At 44.2% G+C, this 19,243-nt stretch overlaps 1 protein-coding gene across 1 annotated transcript in view; it reads left to right on the plus strand.

Annotated features, from left to right (window-relative positions):
- The window catches only part of MROH8 (maestro heat like repeat family member 8), a 77,328-nt gene that overhangs the window by 33,864 nt on the left and 24,221 nt on the right, over window positions 1–19,243 (plus strand). The window contains exons 10-13 of the mRNA XM_030826730.1: window positions 2,947–3,071; window positions 5,459–5,611; window positions 8,852–9,012; window positions 17,918–18,053. Of these exons, the coding sequence (XP_030682590.1) occupies window positions 2,947–3,071; window positions 5,459–5,611; window positions 8,852–9,012; window positions 17,918–18,053 (575 nt within the window). The remainder of the gene's footprint in view (window positions 1–2,946; window positions 3,072–5,458; window positions 5,612–8,851; window positions 9,013–17,917; window positions 18,054–19,243) is intronic.

A 19,243-nucleotide genomic window follows, 5' to 3' on the forward strand; every position in this document is an offset into this window, starting at 1 on the left:
TGGGAGGCCAATGCGGGTGAATCACGAGGTCAAGAGATCGAGACCATCCTGGCCAACCTGGTGAAACCCTGTCTCTTCTAAAAATACAAAAAGTAGCTGAGCGTGGTAGCACGCCTGTAGTCCCAGCTACTTGGGGAGGCTGAGGCGGGAGAATCGCTTGAACCTGGGAGGCGGAGGTTGCAGTGAGCCAAGATCATACCACTGTACTCCAGCTGGTGACAGAGCAAGACTCCATCTCAAAAAAAAATAAAAAAGAAAAGAAAAAAGAGTAAAAAGAAATGAAGTCTCACCATGTTGCCCAGGCTGGTCTCCAACTCCTGAGCTCAAGCAGTCTTCCTACCTCAGCTTCCTAAAGTGCAGGGACTACAGGTGTCTACCACCGTACCCAGCTGAGCTGAAAGTTTTCTATCACCTAGTGACATTGTAGCCATCATAACATTACAGTACAATGCATTACTCATGTTTGTGGTGATACTGGTGTAAACAAACCTACTGCACTGCCAGTCATATAAAAGTATAGCACCGGCCGGGCGCTGGGGCTCACGCCTGTAATCCCAGCACTTTGGGAGGCCGAGGCGGGCGGATCACGAGGTCAGGAGATCGAGACCATCTTGGCTAACACGGTGAAACCCCGTCTCTACTAAAAACACAAAAAATTAGCCAGGCGAGGTGGCAGGCACCTATAATCCCAGCTACTCGGGAGGCTGAGGCAGGAGAATGGCATGAACCTGGGAGGCGGAGCTTGCAGTGAGCCGAGATAGCGCCACTGCAGTTCGGCCTGGGTGAAAGAGCATGACTCCGTCTCTGAAAAAAAAAAAAAAAAAAAAAAAAAAGTATAGCACCTACGATTAGGTACAGTATATATCCTTGGTAATGATAATAAATATGTTACTGGTTCATTTAGTTACTATACATTTTATCATTATTTTAGCATGACTCCTTCTACTTATTAAAAAAACAGTTAGCTGTGAAACATCCCCAGGCAGGCCCTTCAGGAGGTATTCCTGAAGAAGGCATTGTTATCATAGGAGATGACAGTTCCATGCGTGTTATTGCCCTGAATACCTTCCAGTGGGGCAGGATGTGGAGATGGAAGACAGTGGTATTGATTATCCTGATCCTGTGTAGGCCTAGGCTAGTGTGTGTTTTTGTCTTGGTTTTTAACAAAAAACACTTTAGAATTAAAAAAAAAAAAAGTTAGGCCAGGCGCAGTGGCTCATGCCTATAATCCCAGCACTTTGGGAGGCCGAGGAGGGTCCATCACCTGAGGTCAGGAATTCAAGACCAGCCTGGCCAACAAGGCAAAACCCTGTCTCTACTAAAAATACAAAAATTAGCCTGGCGTGGTGGCGCGTGCCTATAGTCCCAGCTACTCAGGAGGCTGAGGCAGGAGAATCACTTAAACGTGGGAGGTAGAGGTTGCAGTGAGCCGAGATCGTGCCACTGCACTCCAGCCTGGGTGACAGAGTGAGAGACTCTGTCTTAAAAAAAAAAAAGTACACTCTATGTGATGTTCATGCAGTGACGCAATAGCCTAACAGTGCATTTCTCAAAACGTATCCCTGTTGTTAAGCTACACACAACCATAGTTCCTCTGCCTCAGTCTGTGCTTCACATGGATGAGGAAGCTCCATGCTTCCCAAAGCAACTGTCCTGTCATTGGGCACCTCTGAGTATGAGCAATCTCTACCAGGTATACAGCCAAAGAAATACAGTTGATTATTGATTCAGCAAATAGTTATGAAGCATTTATTGTTCTAGTGATGCATCAGTAAACAAGACAAACAAGATACCTTCCCCCAGGGAACTTATTTTCTAGTTGGAGAGAAAGTATCCTCAGCCAAGGGCTCAAAGATAAATTTTCCATCTACGAATTCCCAGCAAATATTAGGTCACAATAAAACATGAGAAAAACAAGACACTACAAGGAGCATTGGCATACTTGACACATGATGAAGAGTTCTGATATCAGAATTATCATACACAATATAAAGTTGGGCAATTTTTTCCAGGAACCTAAGCTTCATAGGGAGACCCCTCACAATTCCTCAGCAGTGGGGAAATAAGGTAGCATGCTTTGGTTATACTCACAAATCACTCAAATGCTCTGGTCTTACAAAAAGCTCTTTGCTTTTGCTTTTTTTTCTTCTTCTTTTTAAAGACAGGGTTGGCTGGGCATGGTGGCTCATGCCTGTAATCCCACCACTTGGGGAGGCTGAGGTGGGTGCATCACCTGAGGTCAGGAGTTCAAGACCAGTCTGAACCAAAATGGAGAAACCCCATCTCTACTAAAAATACAAAATTAGCTGGGTGTGGTGGCGCATGCTTATAATCCCAGCTACTCAGGAGGCTGAGGCAGGAGAATCACCTCCAGGAGGCAGAGGTTGCGGTGAGCTGAGATCACGCCATTGCACTCCAGCCTGGGAGATAAGAGTGAAACTCTGCCTCAAAAAAAAAAAAAAAAAAAAATTAAAAAAAAAAAAGACAGGGTCTTAACTCTCACCCAGGCTGGAGTGCAGTGGCGTGATCTCGGTTCACTGCAAGCTCCACCTCTTGGGTTCAAGTGATCCTCCCACCTCAGCCTCCCAAGTAGTTGGGACTACAGGAGAGCGCCACCATGCTTGGCTAATTTTTTTATTTTTTGGTAGAATCAAGGTTTCACCATGTTGGCCAGGGTTGTCTCGAACTCTTGACTTCAAGTGATCCATCTGCCTCGACCTCCTCTTTATTTTTTCTTTTGGCTCTTTTTATGTATTGTTCTAGAAGAAAAGAGAAATAAATCAGCCTTCAGATGAACACACACTCCCTCCCCCAGGCGTTTTTGTTCAAGTGAAAAAGAAGAGTGAGATCTTGGGATCCACTTTAAACTGAAGATCAACCAGACCTGTAAAATCAAGAAGAAAAAAAGAAGCCAGAAAGTATTAATATTTTATATTTTCTTTTCAGATATCACTCATGACAAGGAAAATCAGCAAAGCTTGAAAAGAGCATTGACAAAATGTCGAGAATTCCTGGAGCTCTACAGCTCTGCCACTAAATGCTTCTACAGCTGTCCCTTCAGAATTGCCCAGGTAATAAGAATGGCTAAAATTATAACCACAGCCAGAAGTGTTGGCAAGGGTGGGAAACAACCAGAAGTCTCCTGCATTTATTTATGGAAACGTAAAATAGTAAAAACCACTTTGGAAAAAGTTCTGGTCGTTTCTTATAAAACAAAACCATACACAATTGCCCAGAGAATGTGGTCTCTAAACGTTCCATAGTTTGGAGACAAGGCATCATGTTCCTGGCCCATATACACCTTGCCTTCTTAGTTTGGGGGTTAAGGTCAACCTGCCATTGAGGCCAGTATCCCTGGATTTCACTTCATACCAGCTCTGCTTCTACTATTAATAATTGCCAGTCTCTTGCAAACGTAAATGCTGGTCACAAAAAGGAGCTGCAAGAGAGTATGGTTGATCCAACAAGCCAGACATTTTTAAATTAATGTAGTTATTCATTATTCAATAAATATATATCTGCCAGGTATCAGGCATGCTAGGGGATGGGGAAAATAAAGAAAACCCACAGATCTTACTCATGTAGGGTGAAAGGTACCAAGTAATTTCATCTCTCTGCACATCAGTTTTCTCATCTGTGCGATGGAGATCTGTAAAAATTGCGACAGTTTTTACAATTTCTTTATTACAATTTACACTGTTTACAATTCAGTCGTTGTTAAATGAGATCTCGTACGGAAAATGCTTTGCTAAATGCTTGTCACATAGTAAGTGCCCAGTAGATTGCACCTATTATAATCATGTGAAGGACTTTATCTACTACCAAATGCAATGAGAAACAGATGACACATTCTTTTAGTATGTTGTCCCCTGAAAAGGCATTTTAATTATGCCTGGGAACCTGTTAGCTGTGTAACATTAGGGCCTTTTTTTTTTTAAGTCCTATCCTATAAAAGTATGACTCTTTCTGAAGATCTCATAATAAAGCTTCTTTCTTTTTCTTTTCTTTTCTTTTCGTTTTGTTTTGTTTTGTTTTGTTTTGTTTGCGGGGGCTGTTTCTTTGAGACAGAGTTTCGCTCTTGTTGCCCAGGCTGGAGTGCAATGGCGCAATCTTGGCTCACTGCAACCTCCGCCTCCTGGGTTCAAGCAATTGTCCTGCCTCAGCCTCTTGAGTAGCTGGGATTATAGGCATGTGCCATCACACCCGGCTAATTTTGTATTTTTAGTAGAGATGGGGTTTCTCCATGTTGGTCAGGCTGATTTTGAACTCTGACCTCAGGTGATCTGCCTGCCTTGGCCTCCCAAAGTGGTGGGATTACAGACGTGAGCCACCGCGCCAGGCTTTTTGTTTTGTTTTCTTTTTTGTCTTTTGAGACGGAGTCTCGCTCTGTCGCCCAGGCTAGAGTGCAGTGGCACGATCTCGTCTCACTGCAACCTTCGCCTCCCAGATTCAAGTGATTCTCCTCCCTCAGCCTCCCAAAGAGCTGGGATTACAGGCATGCACCACAACGCCCGGCTAATTTTTATATTTTTACTAGAGACAGGGTTTCTCCATGTTGGCCAAGCAGCTAGTCTCGAGTTGTGGGCTCAAGTGTTTCTCCTGCTTTAGGGTCCCAAACAACTGGGATTACAGGCATGAGCCACTGTGCCTGGTCAATAAAGCTTCTTTCTAAATGTCAGCAGCAGGCTGGATGCCGTGGCTCACCCCTGTCATTCCAGCACTTTGGGAGGCTGAGGTGGAAGGATCACTTGAGCCCAGGATTCGAGACCATCCTGGGCAACATAATGAGACCTCATCTCTATAAATAAAAAAATTATCTGGGTGTGGAGGTGCACGCCTGTAGTCCTAGCTACTCAGGAAGCTGAAGTGGGAGGATGACTTCAGCCTGGGAGGTCCAGGCTGCAGTGAGCTGTGATCCCACCACTGCACTCCAGCCTCAGTGTCAGAGCAGCAAAAGGCCATGCACAGATGCTAGCAGTGGACATTTGGATTGCTTCCACCTTTTTACCATGGTAAACAAGACTGGGCTGGGTGCATGGCTCGCACCTATAATCCCGACACTTTGGGAGGCTGAGGTGGGAGGATCTCTTGAGCCAAGAGTTCATGGCCAGGCTGGGCAACATAGTGAGACCCCTGTCTTTACAAAAAAATTTAAAAATTATCAGAGTGTGGTAGCAGGTGCCTGTAGCCTCAGCTATTCAGAAGGCTGAGGCAGGAGGATCACTTGAGCCCAAGAGGTTGAGGCTACAGTGAGCCGTGATTGTGCCCCTGCCTGGGTGACAGAGTAAGATGCTATCTCCAAAAACGAAACAAAACCACAAGACTCAAATAAAACAGCCTTGTACATCTTTGTCCAATTCTCTGATTGTTAATTTAGACTCAAGTCCTTGTTCAGGGCACTTTCTATCATACCATATTTCCCTATTTCTTGCAAGTTCATTTTCCTACATCATTTCAGGTCTTTGAAGGTTTTCTCGATTCAGATGAGCTCTGCCAGTTTATAATGACTACATTTGATACCCTGAAAAACCTGAAACATCCCTGCATCCAGCGATCAGCAGGAGAATTACTGCTAACTTTGGCGAAAAATGCAGAGTCCCAATTTGAGAAGGTAAACTTTCAGTGGCCATTTCCTGGGTTCAGAAAGCCAGTAGAACTTCTTCATCCCTGCAGCTCCTGAAGTCTCTGCTTGTCCTATTCAGCTGAGGATGACTACTCATGAGCACAGGGTTAAAGCCTTAGTCTATTTAGTCACAAATATCCATTCTATAAACATACACCAAACAACCACTGTGTATGTAACTAGGGAGGGAGATTTTTTTTTAATCTAAGATGTGGTCCATGACCGGGCGCCGTGGCTCATGCCTGTAATCCCAGCGCTTTGGGAGGCTGAAGCAGGTGGATCATGAGGTCAAGAAATCGAGACCATCCTGGCCAACATGGTGAAACCCCGTCTCTACTAAAAATACAAAAATTAGCTGGGCGTGGTGGTGCGTGCCTGTAGTCCCAGCTACTCGGGAGGCTGAGGCAAGAGAATTGCTTGAACCCGGCAGGTGGAGGTTGCAGTGAGCCAAGATCGCACCACCGCACTCCAGCCTGGGTGACAGGGCGAGACTCCATCTCAAAAAAAAAAAAAAAAAAAAAAAGATGTGGTCCATATTTTCTAGAAGAGTAGAGTTTTTCTGGGGAGATATAACTAACACATATGAGAATAACTTTAATTTAGATACTCATTCAGATGGGTTAAAGGTATCAAGTTTTAAAAAGCTGTAAGTGGTCAAGCGCAGTGGCTCACGCCTGTAATCCCAGCACTTTGGGAGGCCGAGGCAGGCAGCCAGCTTGAGCTCAAGAGTTCGAGACCAGCCTCGGCAACATAGCGAAACCCTGTCTTTACTTAAAATACAAAAATTAGCCAGGCATGGTGATGCACACCTGCATTGCCAGCTATTTGGATGGCTGAGGCAGGAGAATTGCTTGAACACAGGAGGCGGAGGCTGCAGTGAGCTGAGATCACACCACTGCCCTCCAGCTTGGGTGACAGAGTGAGACCCTGCCTCAAAATAAATAAATAAATAAAAGTAAATAAAAAGCCATAAGTGACCCTAGAAGGAGGCAGACTTAGAAATCAAAATTAAGAGAATTTATCTAAGTGTATCTAAAATTAATACATCAAGAAATAACTATATAGTTATGTTATTTAGAAACAGAGAAGGACATGCTGGAAGAGACAAAAGAGATAAAAGTAGTTCTCTCTAGAGAACAGACCTGGGGAATAGGGAGGAAAGAAGCTTGAAATACCACTGGACATTTTAAATTGTGTGCATATTGTACTTAGGTGCAAATTAAAAATTATTTAAGAATGATGAGAACCGGCTGGGTATGGTGGCTCACACTTATAATCCCAGCACTTTGGGAGGTTGTGGCAGGCAAATTTCTTGGGCCCAGGAGTTCAAGACCAGCCTGGGCAACATAGTGAGACCCCATCTCTACAAAAAAACTTTTTTAAATTAGCCAGGCATGGTGGCACACACCTGTGTTCCCAGCTGCTTGGGAAGCTGAGGCAGGAGGATTGCTTGAGCCCAGTAAGACAAGGCTGCAGGGAGCCATGATCATGCCTTTACATTCCAGTCTGGGCGACAGAGGGAGATCTTGTCTCAAAAAACAACAGCAAATAAAACAAAAACAACAACAACAAATGATGAGCACCCTTTTTTTAACCTATTAAAATAACAAAGATGCAAAAACAATAACACGGTAAGAGCATGGTGAGATGGGCGTTTGTATCAGTTGGGTGCTTTTAGCAGCAAAAAAAGCCCAACAGGTAGAAGTTTAACCAAAGGATTTATTCTCTCACATAATAACAAGTCTGGACATAGAGTATTTTCCAAGATCGATTCAGTGATTCAAAGTTATCAAAGACCCAGGGGTTTCTTCATCCTTCTGCCTTGTCTGTTCATGTGGTCATAAGGTAGTCAGAGCAATTTTGGACTTTCTGAGCGGAGTAGACTATGTCCAAGAAGAAGAAAGATGTTGCCTTCCTTTTTATGTCTTTATTCAGGGAAGAAAATCTTTCCCCAAAACCCCAGTAAATTTACCCTTGTGTTTGTTAGCCAGAATTATTATTATTATTATTATTATTATTAATATTATTATTTTATTTATTTATTTTTGGAGACAGCATTTTGCTCTGTTGCTCAGGCTTGAGTCCAGTGGTGCAGTCTCGGCTCCCTGCAACCTCCGCCTCCCAGGTTGCTGTCTCCTCACAATACCCAGGCAACCTCAGCCTCCCGAGTAGCTGGGATTACAGGCACCTGCCATGACGCCCAGCCAATTTTTTGTATTTTTAGCAGAGATGGGGTTTCACCATGTTGGCAAGGCTGGTCTCGAACTCCTGACCTCAAATGATCCACCTGCCGCAGCCTCCCAAAGTGCTGGGATTACTGCCATGAGCCACCGTGCCCAGCCTACTGGTGCTGATGATGGCCATTTTATATTAAGTGGTTGAGGTGTGCCTCTCTGAGAAGTTGCCATTTCCACAGAGACAGGAACCCATGCGTCTGTGGGTGGGAAGAGTGGTCCAAGCAGAGAAATGGACCAAAGCCCAGTGGCTCCTGTTTCCCTTACCTGAGCCTGATGGACATCTCTGGGAAGAAGATAGATAAGGACTCCACTGCCATTCTCAGAGTCACAGTGGAAAAAAGCCCAGCTTCCTTGCAATACTTTTATTAGTTTGTCTTGTTATAAAATCAATACATCAATTATTGAGGAAAAATTAGAAAAAATATAGAAGCAAAAAAATCTAATATTCTATCCCTCAAAAACACAGTATTGACAGCTTTGATTATAAATCTTTCCAAATCCTTCATATGTGTATACATACATACAGATATATTTTAAGTAGTTTTAATCATAAACTTTAAAAAATAATAAACAGTTTGTTTAAAAGTCACCCCCTAGGGGTCAGGCACAGTGGCTCATACCTGTAATTGCAGTACTTTGGGAGGCCAAGGCAGGAGGATCGCTTGAGCCCAGGAATTCAAGACCAGCCTGGGCAACATAGAGAGATCTTGTCTCTACAAAAAAATACAACAATGACCTGGGTGGTGGTGTGTGCCTGTAGTCCCAGCTACTTGGGAGGCTGAGGTGGGAGGATCACTTGAGGCCAGGGGTTCAAGGCTGCAGTGAGCTGTGTTTGCACCGCTGCATTCCAGGCTGGGCAACAGAGCAAGACCCTGTCTTTAAAAAAAGTCACCCCCCGCCCCCAGGACCTTTCAGAAATGGCCACAAAATCCTCAATAACCATCAGTGTCCTATAGGATTACAGTCTTAGTAATTTCTTTTTCCTCTTCAGGTGCCAGAAATTATGGGAGTTATCTGTGCCCAGTTATCCGTAATCAGCCAGCCTAGAGTCCGCCAGCAAATCATAAATACCGTGAGTTTATTTATATCCAGACCCAAGTACACAGATATAGTGCTCAGCTTCCTTCTGTGTCATCCAGTGCCATATAACAGGTAACAGAACCCCGTACAGCCTCTGGATTAAATTGGAGTATGTGACACAGCTCTGGGTATTGTGAAACATGGTTGCCCTCAAAAATCTAATGATTCTTTTGTAGAGAAGACATGGTATGCATAAAGCTTGTGATATAAATCAGAACATAATGCATAATCATCAGAAAAGAATCCCACAAATCCCAAATGAAGAACATTCTGTAAGATAATTGAACTGGACTCTTCAAAAAAGTTAACATTATGGAAGTAAAACTAGTGGTGAGGGAACTGTCCTAGATAAAAAGATATTCAAAAACATACCCAAATGCACTGTGTGACCTTGATTGGATCTTGGTTCAAAAACAGAAGCTATATAAGAAAGCTTGGAGAAATTTAAATATGGACTCTATACTAGAATATTAAATTGGTGTAATTTTCTGGCCAGGCACAGTGGCTGACACCTGTAATCCCAGCACTTTGGGATGCAGAAGTGGGCAGATCACTTAAGGCCAGGAGTTCAAGACCAGCCTGGCCAACATGGTGAACCCTCGTCTCTACTAAAAATACGAAATTTACCCGGGCATGGTGGCAGATGCCTCTAATTTCAGCTACTTGGGAGGCTGAGGCGGGAGAATCGCTTGAACCCAGGAGGAGGAGGTTGCAGTAAGCCGAGATCCCACCACTGCACTGCAGCCTGGGCGACAGAGTGAGACTCTGTCTCAGACAAACAAACAACAAAAATTAGTGTGATTTTCTTAGGTGTGAAATACTATGGTTATGCAGAAGGATGTCCTTATTCTTAGGAGATAAGCTACTAACGTTATTTAGAGGTAAAGTGTCATGATGTCTGCAACTCACTTGAGAATGATTTTGCCTAAAAATAAGGCAATAAATATATACATTTAAAAAGTCAATAGGCATACATAAAAAAGACTGGAATCAGAGAGAGGATCAAACAGGATGGGTTTTTTGTTTATTTTTGTGGGTACATAGTAGGTATAAAGACGGTTTTTTCGATTAGTGTTTTTCACATTTGGAGGCACCCTGGAAAGTTCCACAAAGATACCTATGGATGAGGCAGGAAGGCTTCAGAATAAAGTCCCATGCCCCCACTCCACTTTAATCAGAGCAGTGCCTCTTTTTATCTGCCTTCTCTATTGTGATTCTGGGCAGCTATTTTATTTAAGAAGAGATTTCCCTGGTTTAAACTATTTGAAAACTATTCTTTTAAGTGAATGGCTCTCACATAATATCTTGGTGTAGTGCTTATTATGTTCTCTTAACTGAACTAAATCAAATAATGGAAGATTTTTACCCATTCAAAGAAAAAAAATGCAGATTTTTTTTAAAGCTGGGTGTGGTGGCACGCACCTGTAGTCCCAGCTACTCAGGAGGCTGAGGCAGGAGAATCACTCGAGCCCAGGAGTTTGGGGCCATAGTATATGATTATTGGACTTGTGAATAGCCACTGCACTACAGCCTGGAGTAACAGTCTTACTTTTTTTTTTTTTTTTAAAGACAGTATCTCAATCATGGCTCACTGCAGCCTTGAACTCCTGGGCCCAAGTGATCTTCCCACCTCAGCTGCCTGAGTAGCTGAGACTACAGGTGTACACTCAAGCTTTTTAAATTTTTTAAAATTTTTTGAGCTTGCTTTTGTATATTTCTCTAACAAATTGTTCTTAAATGTTTGGTACTTGCTACAGCTTATCTGTACTCAACTCTTATATAAAAATAAATCTTTCAGTGGCCGAAGTGGGTGGATCACCCAAGGTCAGGAGTTGCAGACCAGCCTGGCCAACATGGTGAAACCCCATCTCTACTAAAAGAATACAAAAATTAGCCTGGCACGGTGGCGCGCACCTGTAATCACAGCTACTTGGGAGGCTGAGGCAGGAGAATCTCTTGAACCCGGGAGGCGGAGGTTGCAGTGAGCCGGGATCGCACCACTACACTCCAGCCTGGGAGACAAAGCAAGACTCTGTCTCAAAATAAATAAATAAATAAATAAATAAATCTAAGTACAATATTAAATATATTTAGTTTTGTTTTTTGTGGGGTTTTTTAAGACAGGGTCTTTCTCTGTCACCCAGGCTGCAGTGTAGTGACACAGTCATAGTTCACTGCAGCCTCGACCTTCCAGGCTCAAGCAATCTTCCCACCTCAGCCACTGGAGCAACTGGGACTACAGGCCCACACCACCTGGCCCAGCTAAACTTTTTATTTTTTGTGGTTTCTCAGTGTTACCCAGGCTGGTCTCGAACTCCTGGGCTCAAGTGATCCACCTGCCTCAGCCTCCCAGAGTGCTAGGATGACAGACATGAGCCACCGTGTGCTGCCCTATTTAATTATTTTAAGTATACTTTTAGTGTTATTCTATTGTTTGTATTTGTTCTACCTCTGGGAGGACTTTGAGAACTGCTGTAGATCATACGCAAACTATGGAATCTTTTAGAAATTTAACTGACTTACTCAGGAAATGTCATTATTATCATTTTTTATTTTTTATTTTTTTTGAGACGGATTCTCGCTCTGTTGCCCAGGCTGGAGTGCAGTGGCGCAAACTCGGCTCACTGCAAGCTCCGCCTCCCAGGTTCACGCCATTCTCCTGCCTTAGCCTTCCAAGTAGCTGGGACTACAGGCACCCGCCACCACCTGGCTAATTTTTTGTATTTTTAGTAGGGACGGGGTTTCACCGTGGTCTCGATCCCCTGACCTCGTGATCCACCTGCCTCGGCTTCCCAAAGTGCTGGGATTATAGGCATGAGCCACCGTGCCCGGCCAGGAAATATTATTCTGATTATATTTTTGTCATTTACCTGAAGTTCATTATGTCACAGGGGAGCAATGACTGGGCCGGTGGCACTGGGGTAAAATAATTTACCACGACAGTTGTGGGTAGAAGAAGGCAGATTTATTAGAGAAAGTAGGAAAATAATGGTGCCAGAGAGACAACAGACAGCCTGCAAAAGAGAAGCCGACTGCCAGGAGACAAAGGCTTGCTGGAGATTTTACAGCATAGTGTTCATGCTGTGTGTTGAAGAGGGCCTTGTAGAGTATAGATAATGCCAAGTTGCAATGAGCTAATTTGCAGGTGTCTGGTGATAGTTGGGCACAGGAAGATGGTGAGTTAATTGCACAGAAGGGCCATGTCCTGGACCATGAAGAAAGGCAGACTTACAGCTTATCTGCTTTTTCTTTTTGCTTTCCCCTGCTCCCGCCAGCCTGGCTTCCTTTCCCTAATTAGGACTCCACACATTAGTGGGTTTACATATAGATTGGGGTGGTTGTTCTTAGGAGGCTGCCTAAAGCATCAACTATGTGCAAGGTGCTATTAGGCCCTATAAGTAATGGACAGGACATGCACCCCGCCCTTAAGCAGCACAGTCTGGTAGCCCCATAGATGCATAAGTATTCTAAAGCTAAGTAGGGAGTTCTGTGGAAGCCCCTAGGTTGGGACTTAATTAAATGAAGGTTCAGGAAATGATTTCTGAAAGCAGTGCTGCCCCCAAGCTGATGAATGCTAAGAGCCAGATGCAGCTCAAAGTGGCTGGAGAGGAAAGTAGATAGTAAGAAGGGCTCAGATACCAGGGATCTTTTTGCAGGGATGGAAATGTTCTAAAATTGGATTGTCATCATGGTTGCACAACTTTGTAAATTTACTAAAAATCAGTGAGTTGTATATTTAAGACAGTATTCACTAATTACTTTTTCATTTTCTATAGTAATAGAATCCCTAAACTTTAGTTGGGTATTTGAAATACTCATTTCCTAGACTTTTTGCATATAGGTGTGACCATTTGTCTAAATTCTGGATGCAAATTGGAGTAGTACATGCAACCTATGACAAATAACCTTAAAGGGAGAGAGTAGGCTCATCATCTTTCTTCTTCCTGCCACCTGGAAAGTGATGTGATGGCTAGAGCTGAAGCATGTTGGCCAGGATGGTCTCAATCTCCCGACCTCATGATCCGTCCGCTTCGGCCTCCCAAAGTGCTGGGATTTCAGCCGTGAGCTACCACGCCCAGCCACTAAAGCTGCTTTTAAAAAGTGGTCAGAAGTTAGCAGTGATAGATTGGGACCAACTAAGAACTAGGATAGTGGACTTTCTACTACAGGAGTTGGGAAGCCACTGAAGAACTTTAGTTAAGGGACTTACATCATCAGAGGTGGATTTTTAGTGTGACTCTGATGGAGATGGATTAGAGGCTGTTCTGCCAGACAGGAAGAAAGACAGGCAGTTAAGCAGTTGCACCTTTTCAGGCAAAAGATGATGATGCCCTGATTAGGGCAGTGGCTTCAGAGATGGAGAGGAGGAGGGAGTAAAGAAACAGGAGCATTGGCCAGACGCAGTGGCTCACGCCTGTAATCCTAGGACTTTGGGAGGCCAAGGCAGGTGGATCACCTGAGGTCAGGAGTTCAAGACCATTCTGGCCAACACAGCGAACCCCGTCTCAACTAAAAATACAAAAATTAGCTGGGCTTGGTGGCATGTGCCTGTAATCCCAGCCACTCTGCAGGCTGAGGCAGGAGAATTGCTTGAACCCGGGAGGCAGGAAAATTGGCTTGAACAGTGAGCCAAGATCACACCACTTCACTCCAGCATGGGCAACAGAGCAAAACTCCATTTCAAAAAAAAAAAAAAAGAAAAAGAAAAAAAGAAATAGGATCATCTGTAGGCAGACCTTGATTGAATCAGAAAGGAATGGCAGGGAGGAAGAAGGCATTCAGGCTAACTCCCCACTCCTCAGTTTTTGGCTTTGGAGGCCAAGTTAATGGTGACATCATTTACTGACACAGGAATTACACTGCATTTCACCACTGACTGTTTCTCTATGGGACATGAAATACTTTAAGAAACTCAGTTCACTAATGCAGGACCAAACGAAGAAGTCATAGAGTACATATGTGACATGTGTCCCTCATACTACCCTGGTGCAGTGCTCTGTCCCAGTACTCCACCAGAAAAGACAAGAGGCTGTTTCTCTTTCTATTCTGTAAGGATGCTACAGCAAGATATTTGTTCTTAAAGATGTAGGCTTCTTCAGTCTCCTAGCGCAGTGTTTGTTAAAGTGTCTGAAGCACTGCCTCAGAATCCCCCATGAAGCTTGTTTAAAAAAAAAAAATGCATCTTCTGGCGAGGTGTGGTGGCTCATACCTCTAATCCTAGCACTTTAGGAGGTTGAGACGGGTGGATGGCTTGAGCCCAATAGTTCAAGACCAGCCTGAGCAATATGGTGAAACCCTGTCTCTACAGAAAGTGCAAAATTTGCCAGTTGTGGTGGCACACACCTATAGTTCCAAATACTCAGGAGGCTGAGGTGGGAGAATTACCAGAGCCCGGGAAATTGAGACTGCAGTGAGCTGTGATCACGCCACTGCACTCCAGCCTGAGCATCAGAGTAAACCCTGTCTCAAAGAAGAAAAGCATTTTCCAAGACCCTGCATCACACCTACTATATTAGTCAGGACTCTTAGCTGGAAGTAGCAGAAACTGAGCTCACACTACCTTAAGAAATTGTATAGGCTTATATTACAGCAAAGTCCAAGGGTCTGTCGTCAGGATTGAATCCTGAGACTCAGTTTATTTCATCAGGGCTTCATTCCTCTCTCAGATGGACTTGCACTAAAGGTGGCAAAGATGGTTACCATCAGCTCAGAACTGCAGTGGAAAGGGTGTGTCATTTCCTTTTTAGCTTTTTAGTCCTGGGCAGGACTCTGATTAGCCTGGCTTGGAGTCAGCTCCCACCAAACTACACGAACCAAATAGGATTATGAAGGATCTTGAAAAGGTGGTTTCCCAAAGGGATGATGGGCAAACAAAACCCATGTCACAACTACAGAATCAGAATCACTGGAGGTAGGAAGATTTTTTCCATATTTTAAACAAACTCTCCAGATGTTTCTCGCACTGAAATTCGTGAACCATTGGCTTAAAGGCTGTGCGCTTTCTAAATTCAGATGCATTTTCAGCACACTTAAAATGTGCGGCAAACCAAAAGCATTTTGCAACACTTCTCTCACAATAAACAGCTTCTCAAAGTACTTCATTTACTCCCTCAGGAATTCAAAGAAAATAACCGAGGGTAGGCCGGGCACAGTGGCTCACGCTTGTAATCCCAGCACTTTGGGAGGCCGAGGCGGGCGGATCATGAGGTCAGGAGATCGAGACCATCCTGGCTAACACGGTGAAACCCCGTCTCTACTAAAAATACAAAAAATTAGCCGGGCGTGGTGGCAGGCGCCTGTAGTCCCAGCTACTCGGAGAGGCTGAGGCAGGAGAATGGCGTGAACCCGGGAGGCAGAGCTTGCAGTGAGCCGAGATTGCGCCACTGCACTCCAGCCTGGGCGACAGAGCGAGACTCCGTCTCAAAAAAAAAAAAAAAAAAAAGAAAAGAACCGAGGGTAAGTAAATATGAGAATTTCTTTATGTCATCCCAGATGAATGTTCCTATTCTGCCGTCTCATCATTCTGCAGCTGTGAGTTTTTTCAGCATCCTATATTGCCTTTCTGGCCTTTTCTTTAGGAGTTCTTTAGGACCTTCTTACTTTGTTTTATTCACAAATTAGAATCACTGTGGTGAGGAGTGAAATGTTAGGATAGTCTTTAAGCCTCTCAAGTTTTAGGATGATTCTGACAGTTGGAAGACCACACTTTTTTTCTTTCTTTTCCTTTTCTTTTCTTTTTTCCTTTCTTTTTCTTTTCTTTTCTTTTTTCCTTTTTTTTTCTCCCCGAGACAGTCTCACCCTGCCACTGAGGCTGGAGTGCAGTGGTATTTTGGCTCACCTCAGTCTCTGCCTTCTGTGTTCAAATGATCCTTCCACCTCAGCCTCCTGAGTAGCTGGGACTACAGGCACACATACCACACCTGGCTAATTTTGCATTTTTTGTAGAGACAGGGTTTCGCCATGTTTCCCAGGCTGGTCTTGAACTTCTGGGCTCAAGCAATCCTCCCGTCTCAGCCTCCCAAAGTGCTGGGATTACAGGTGCTGGGATTACAAAGTACTGGGATTGCAGGTGCTGGAATTACAAAATGTTGGGATTACAAAGAGCTGGGATTACATGATTATAGGCTGCCACACCTGGCCTGGAAGATCACACTTTAAAAACTTACTCTAGCATACAAAGATGCCTAAATAGATTCTGAAAATAAAAGAATGGATTAAAAGCACGAGTAACTCCCAATTTTCTTCCCACTGTAATGTTCTTCCACAATGTTTATGTAACTCTCAGGCCCTACATTTGAATCAATGACAGAGAAGTTATTACATATTATTTTTCTTTAGAAGATATCTCTTTTAGGTAGGATCAAAGCTTTATTTCAAGGATTAACTTTAGCCAGAATTTGAGGACCACAGACCAGATTGAATACATGTGTCTATAATTTAGCCTTCTATGAACCTGGCATTGTGCAAGTCCCTGAGGAATTCCTAGAAGAGCCAGAAATAATCCTTTCCTTCAGAGGGAACAGATACACACATAAAGAACTGATGATAGCACGCATAAGATTGAAGCGACCTCTAAGAAGAAGAAATGTTTTATGAAAGACATGGTGAAGAAGCAACCAAGGCTTCCTAGGAGTCATGACACTGGATCTGGACCTTGAAGGATTTTGATGGGCAGAGAACAGTTTTGGAAAGGGCCTTCCAGTTTAAGAAAGTGACATAAGGGTCGGGTACAGTGGCTTATGCCTGTAATCCCAGCACTTTGCGAGGCAGAGGTGGGTGGATCACTTGAGCCCAGGAGTTCAAGACCAGCCTGGGCAACATGGCGAAACCCCGTCTCTACAAAAACAAATTTAAAAATTAGCCAGGTGTGGTGGCACACGCTTGTGGTCCCAGCTATTCGGGTGGCTGAGGCAGGAGGATTGTTTGAGCTCAGGAGTTCAAGGCTGCAGTGAGCTGTGTGTGGCATCACTGCACTCCAGCCCAGGTGACAGAATGAGACCTTGTCTAAAAAAAAAAAAAAGACGGTGACATAAGCAAAGGTGTAGGGTTTTCAAAGTCTGTGTTTTATTAGGTAAAGGTGAATGGTCTGAATGGTCTGGATGGTTTGAGCACAGAGTGTGTGATGGGGAAGTGATGAGGCTGAAAAGTTAAGTCAGGACCAGGTTATGAATAGCCTTGAAGTCCATGCTGAGGCAATGGGAACTTGATTCGATAAAACCTGGGGACTTCGGGGGTGGGAGGCAAGGGGAGGGAGACCATTAGGACAAATACCTAATGTGTATGGGCTTAAAACCTAGATGATGGGTTAATAGGTGCAACAAACCACCATGGCACATGGATACCTACGTAACAAACCTGCACATTCGGCACATGTACCCCGGAACTTAAAGTAAAATTTTAAAAATTGGCTGGGTGCAGTGGCTCACGCCTGTAATCCCAGCACTTTGGGAGGCCAGGGCAGGCAGATCACTTGAGGTTGGGAGTTTGAGACCAGCCTGGCCAACATGGCGACACCCCGGCTCCACTAAAAATACAAAAATTAGCTGGGCATGGTGGCAGGCACCTGTAATCCCAGCTACTTGGGAGACTGAAGCAAGGTAATTGATTGAACCCAGGAGACAGAGGTTGCAGTGAGCCAAGATCGTGCCACTGACTCCAGCCTGAGTGACAGAGCAAGACGCCATGTCAAAATAATTATTATAATAATAATAAAATTTAAAAAAAATAAGTAAATAAAAGAAAATATGGAGCAATAGGAATCCTACTCTGCTTGTTGGCAAATAAATGGATACAACCACCTTTATTTTTTTGAGACAGGGTCTCACAAGAAGGAAAAAAAAAAACCTGGGGAGTTACTGTTATGAAATCAAAATCAGTCTTTTGACACCCTGAAGAACTGAGTAGAGAGGAGAACCTCTTGTAGATTGCATTGGAATCAGCCGTTCTCCTGAACCCTCTTGCTCTTTGGGATTTCCAGGCACCTGGCTGAGGTGTGGAGAATGCTGGCGGTGGAGCTTCCCAGCACGACCTGGATTCTGTGGAGGCTCCTGAGGAAGCTGCAGAAATGCCATAATGAGCCCGCACAGGAGAAGATGGCATATGTGGCTGTGGCTGTAAGCCCTTGAGCTTTGCCCCTCTAATGTCAGCCCCTCCCAGGATGACTGACCCCACACCCCAGTGGAGAGTGTTCCTTTTGGTCCTTCTCAAAGCCTGCATCTGTCATCCATTTATAAGTCTACAGTGTTTCTGCCAAGGGATTGACATGGAGGGAGCTGGGGAGAGTGAAGGAGTCAGAATGCTTTAATACAAACTCGTCCAACCTGCCTTTTTTTGTTTTTGTTGTTCTGTTCTGTTTTGTTTTAGGCTTTTAGCAGCCTGAAGCCATGGTGTTTAGTTTCTGTCTCTAGTGATAAGCGGAAAAGAGGGATGGGGAAGGGGCTTTATTGGCCCAACCAGAAACAGAAACTAAGAACCCATGACTGTCATCTGTCCCTTGGAAACATCCCTGGTTTAATATGTTTAAAACATTCCTTCCCTCATCCTCTAAAAAATATGTATCATCATAGTTAAAGAGAAATGCAAACTTGTGGGAAAAAAAACTTCAAATATCTTAGAACTGTATAAAACAAAGTGCAGACTAGACGCGGTGACTCATGCCTGTAATCCCAGCACTTTGGGAGACCAAGGCGGGTAGATCACCTGAGGTCAGGAGTTCAAGACCAGCCTGGCCAATATGGTGAAACCCCATCTCTACTAAAATACAAAAATTAGCCAGGTGTAGTGGCACCCACCTGTAATCCCAGCTACTCAAGAGGCTGAGGCGATCACCTGAGGTCAGGAGTTCAAGACCAGCCTGGCCAATATGATGAACCCCATCTCTACTAAAATACAAAAATTAGCCAGGTGTAGTGGTGCCCACCTGTAATCCCAGCTACTCAAGAGGCTGAAGCAGGAGACTTGCTTGAACCCAGGAGGCAGAGGTTGCAGTGAGCCAAGATCATGCTACTGCACTCCAGGCTGGGCAACAGAGTGAGACTCCATCTCAAAAAAAAAAAAAAAAGGCCAGGCACGGTGGCTCTCGCCTGTAATTTCAGCACTTTGGGAGGCCAAGGCAGGCCGATCACTTGAGGTCAGGAGTTTGAGACCAGCCTGGCCAACATGATGCAACCCCGTCTCTACTTAAAATACAAAAATTAGCCAGGCATGGTGGCAGCTGCCTGTAATCCCAGCTACTCAGGAAGCTAAGGCAGGAGAATTACTTAAACCAGGGAGGCAGAGGTTGCCGTGAGCCGAGATCACGCCA

The sequence above is a fragment of the Nomascus leucogenys genome, chromosome 13 (genome assembly GCF_006542625.1).
Source record: "Nomascus leucogenys isolate Asia chromosome 13, Asia_NLE_v1, whole genome shotgun sequence".
Taxonomy (NCBI): Eukaryota; Metazoa; Chordata; class Mammalia; order Primates; family Hylobatidae; genus Nomascus; species Nomascus leucogenys.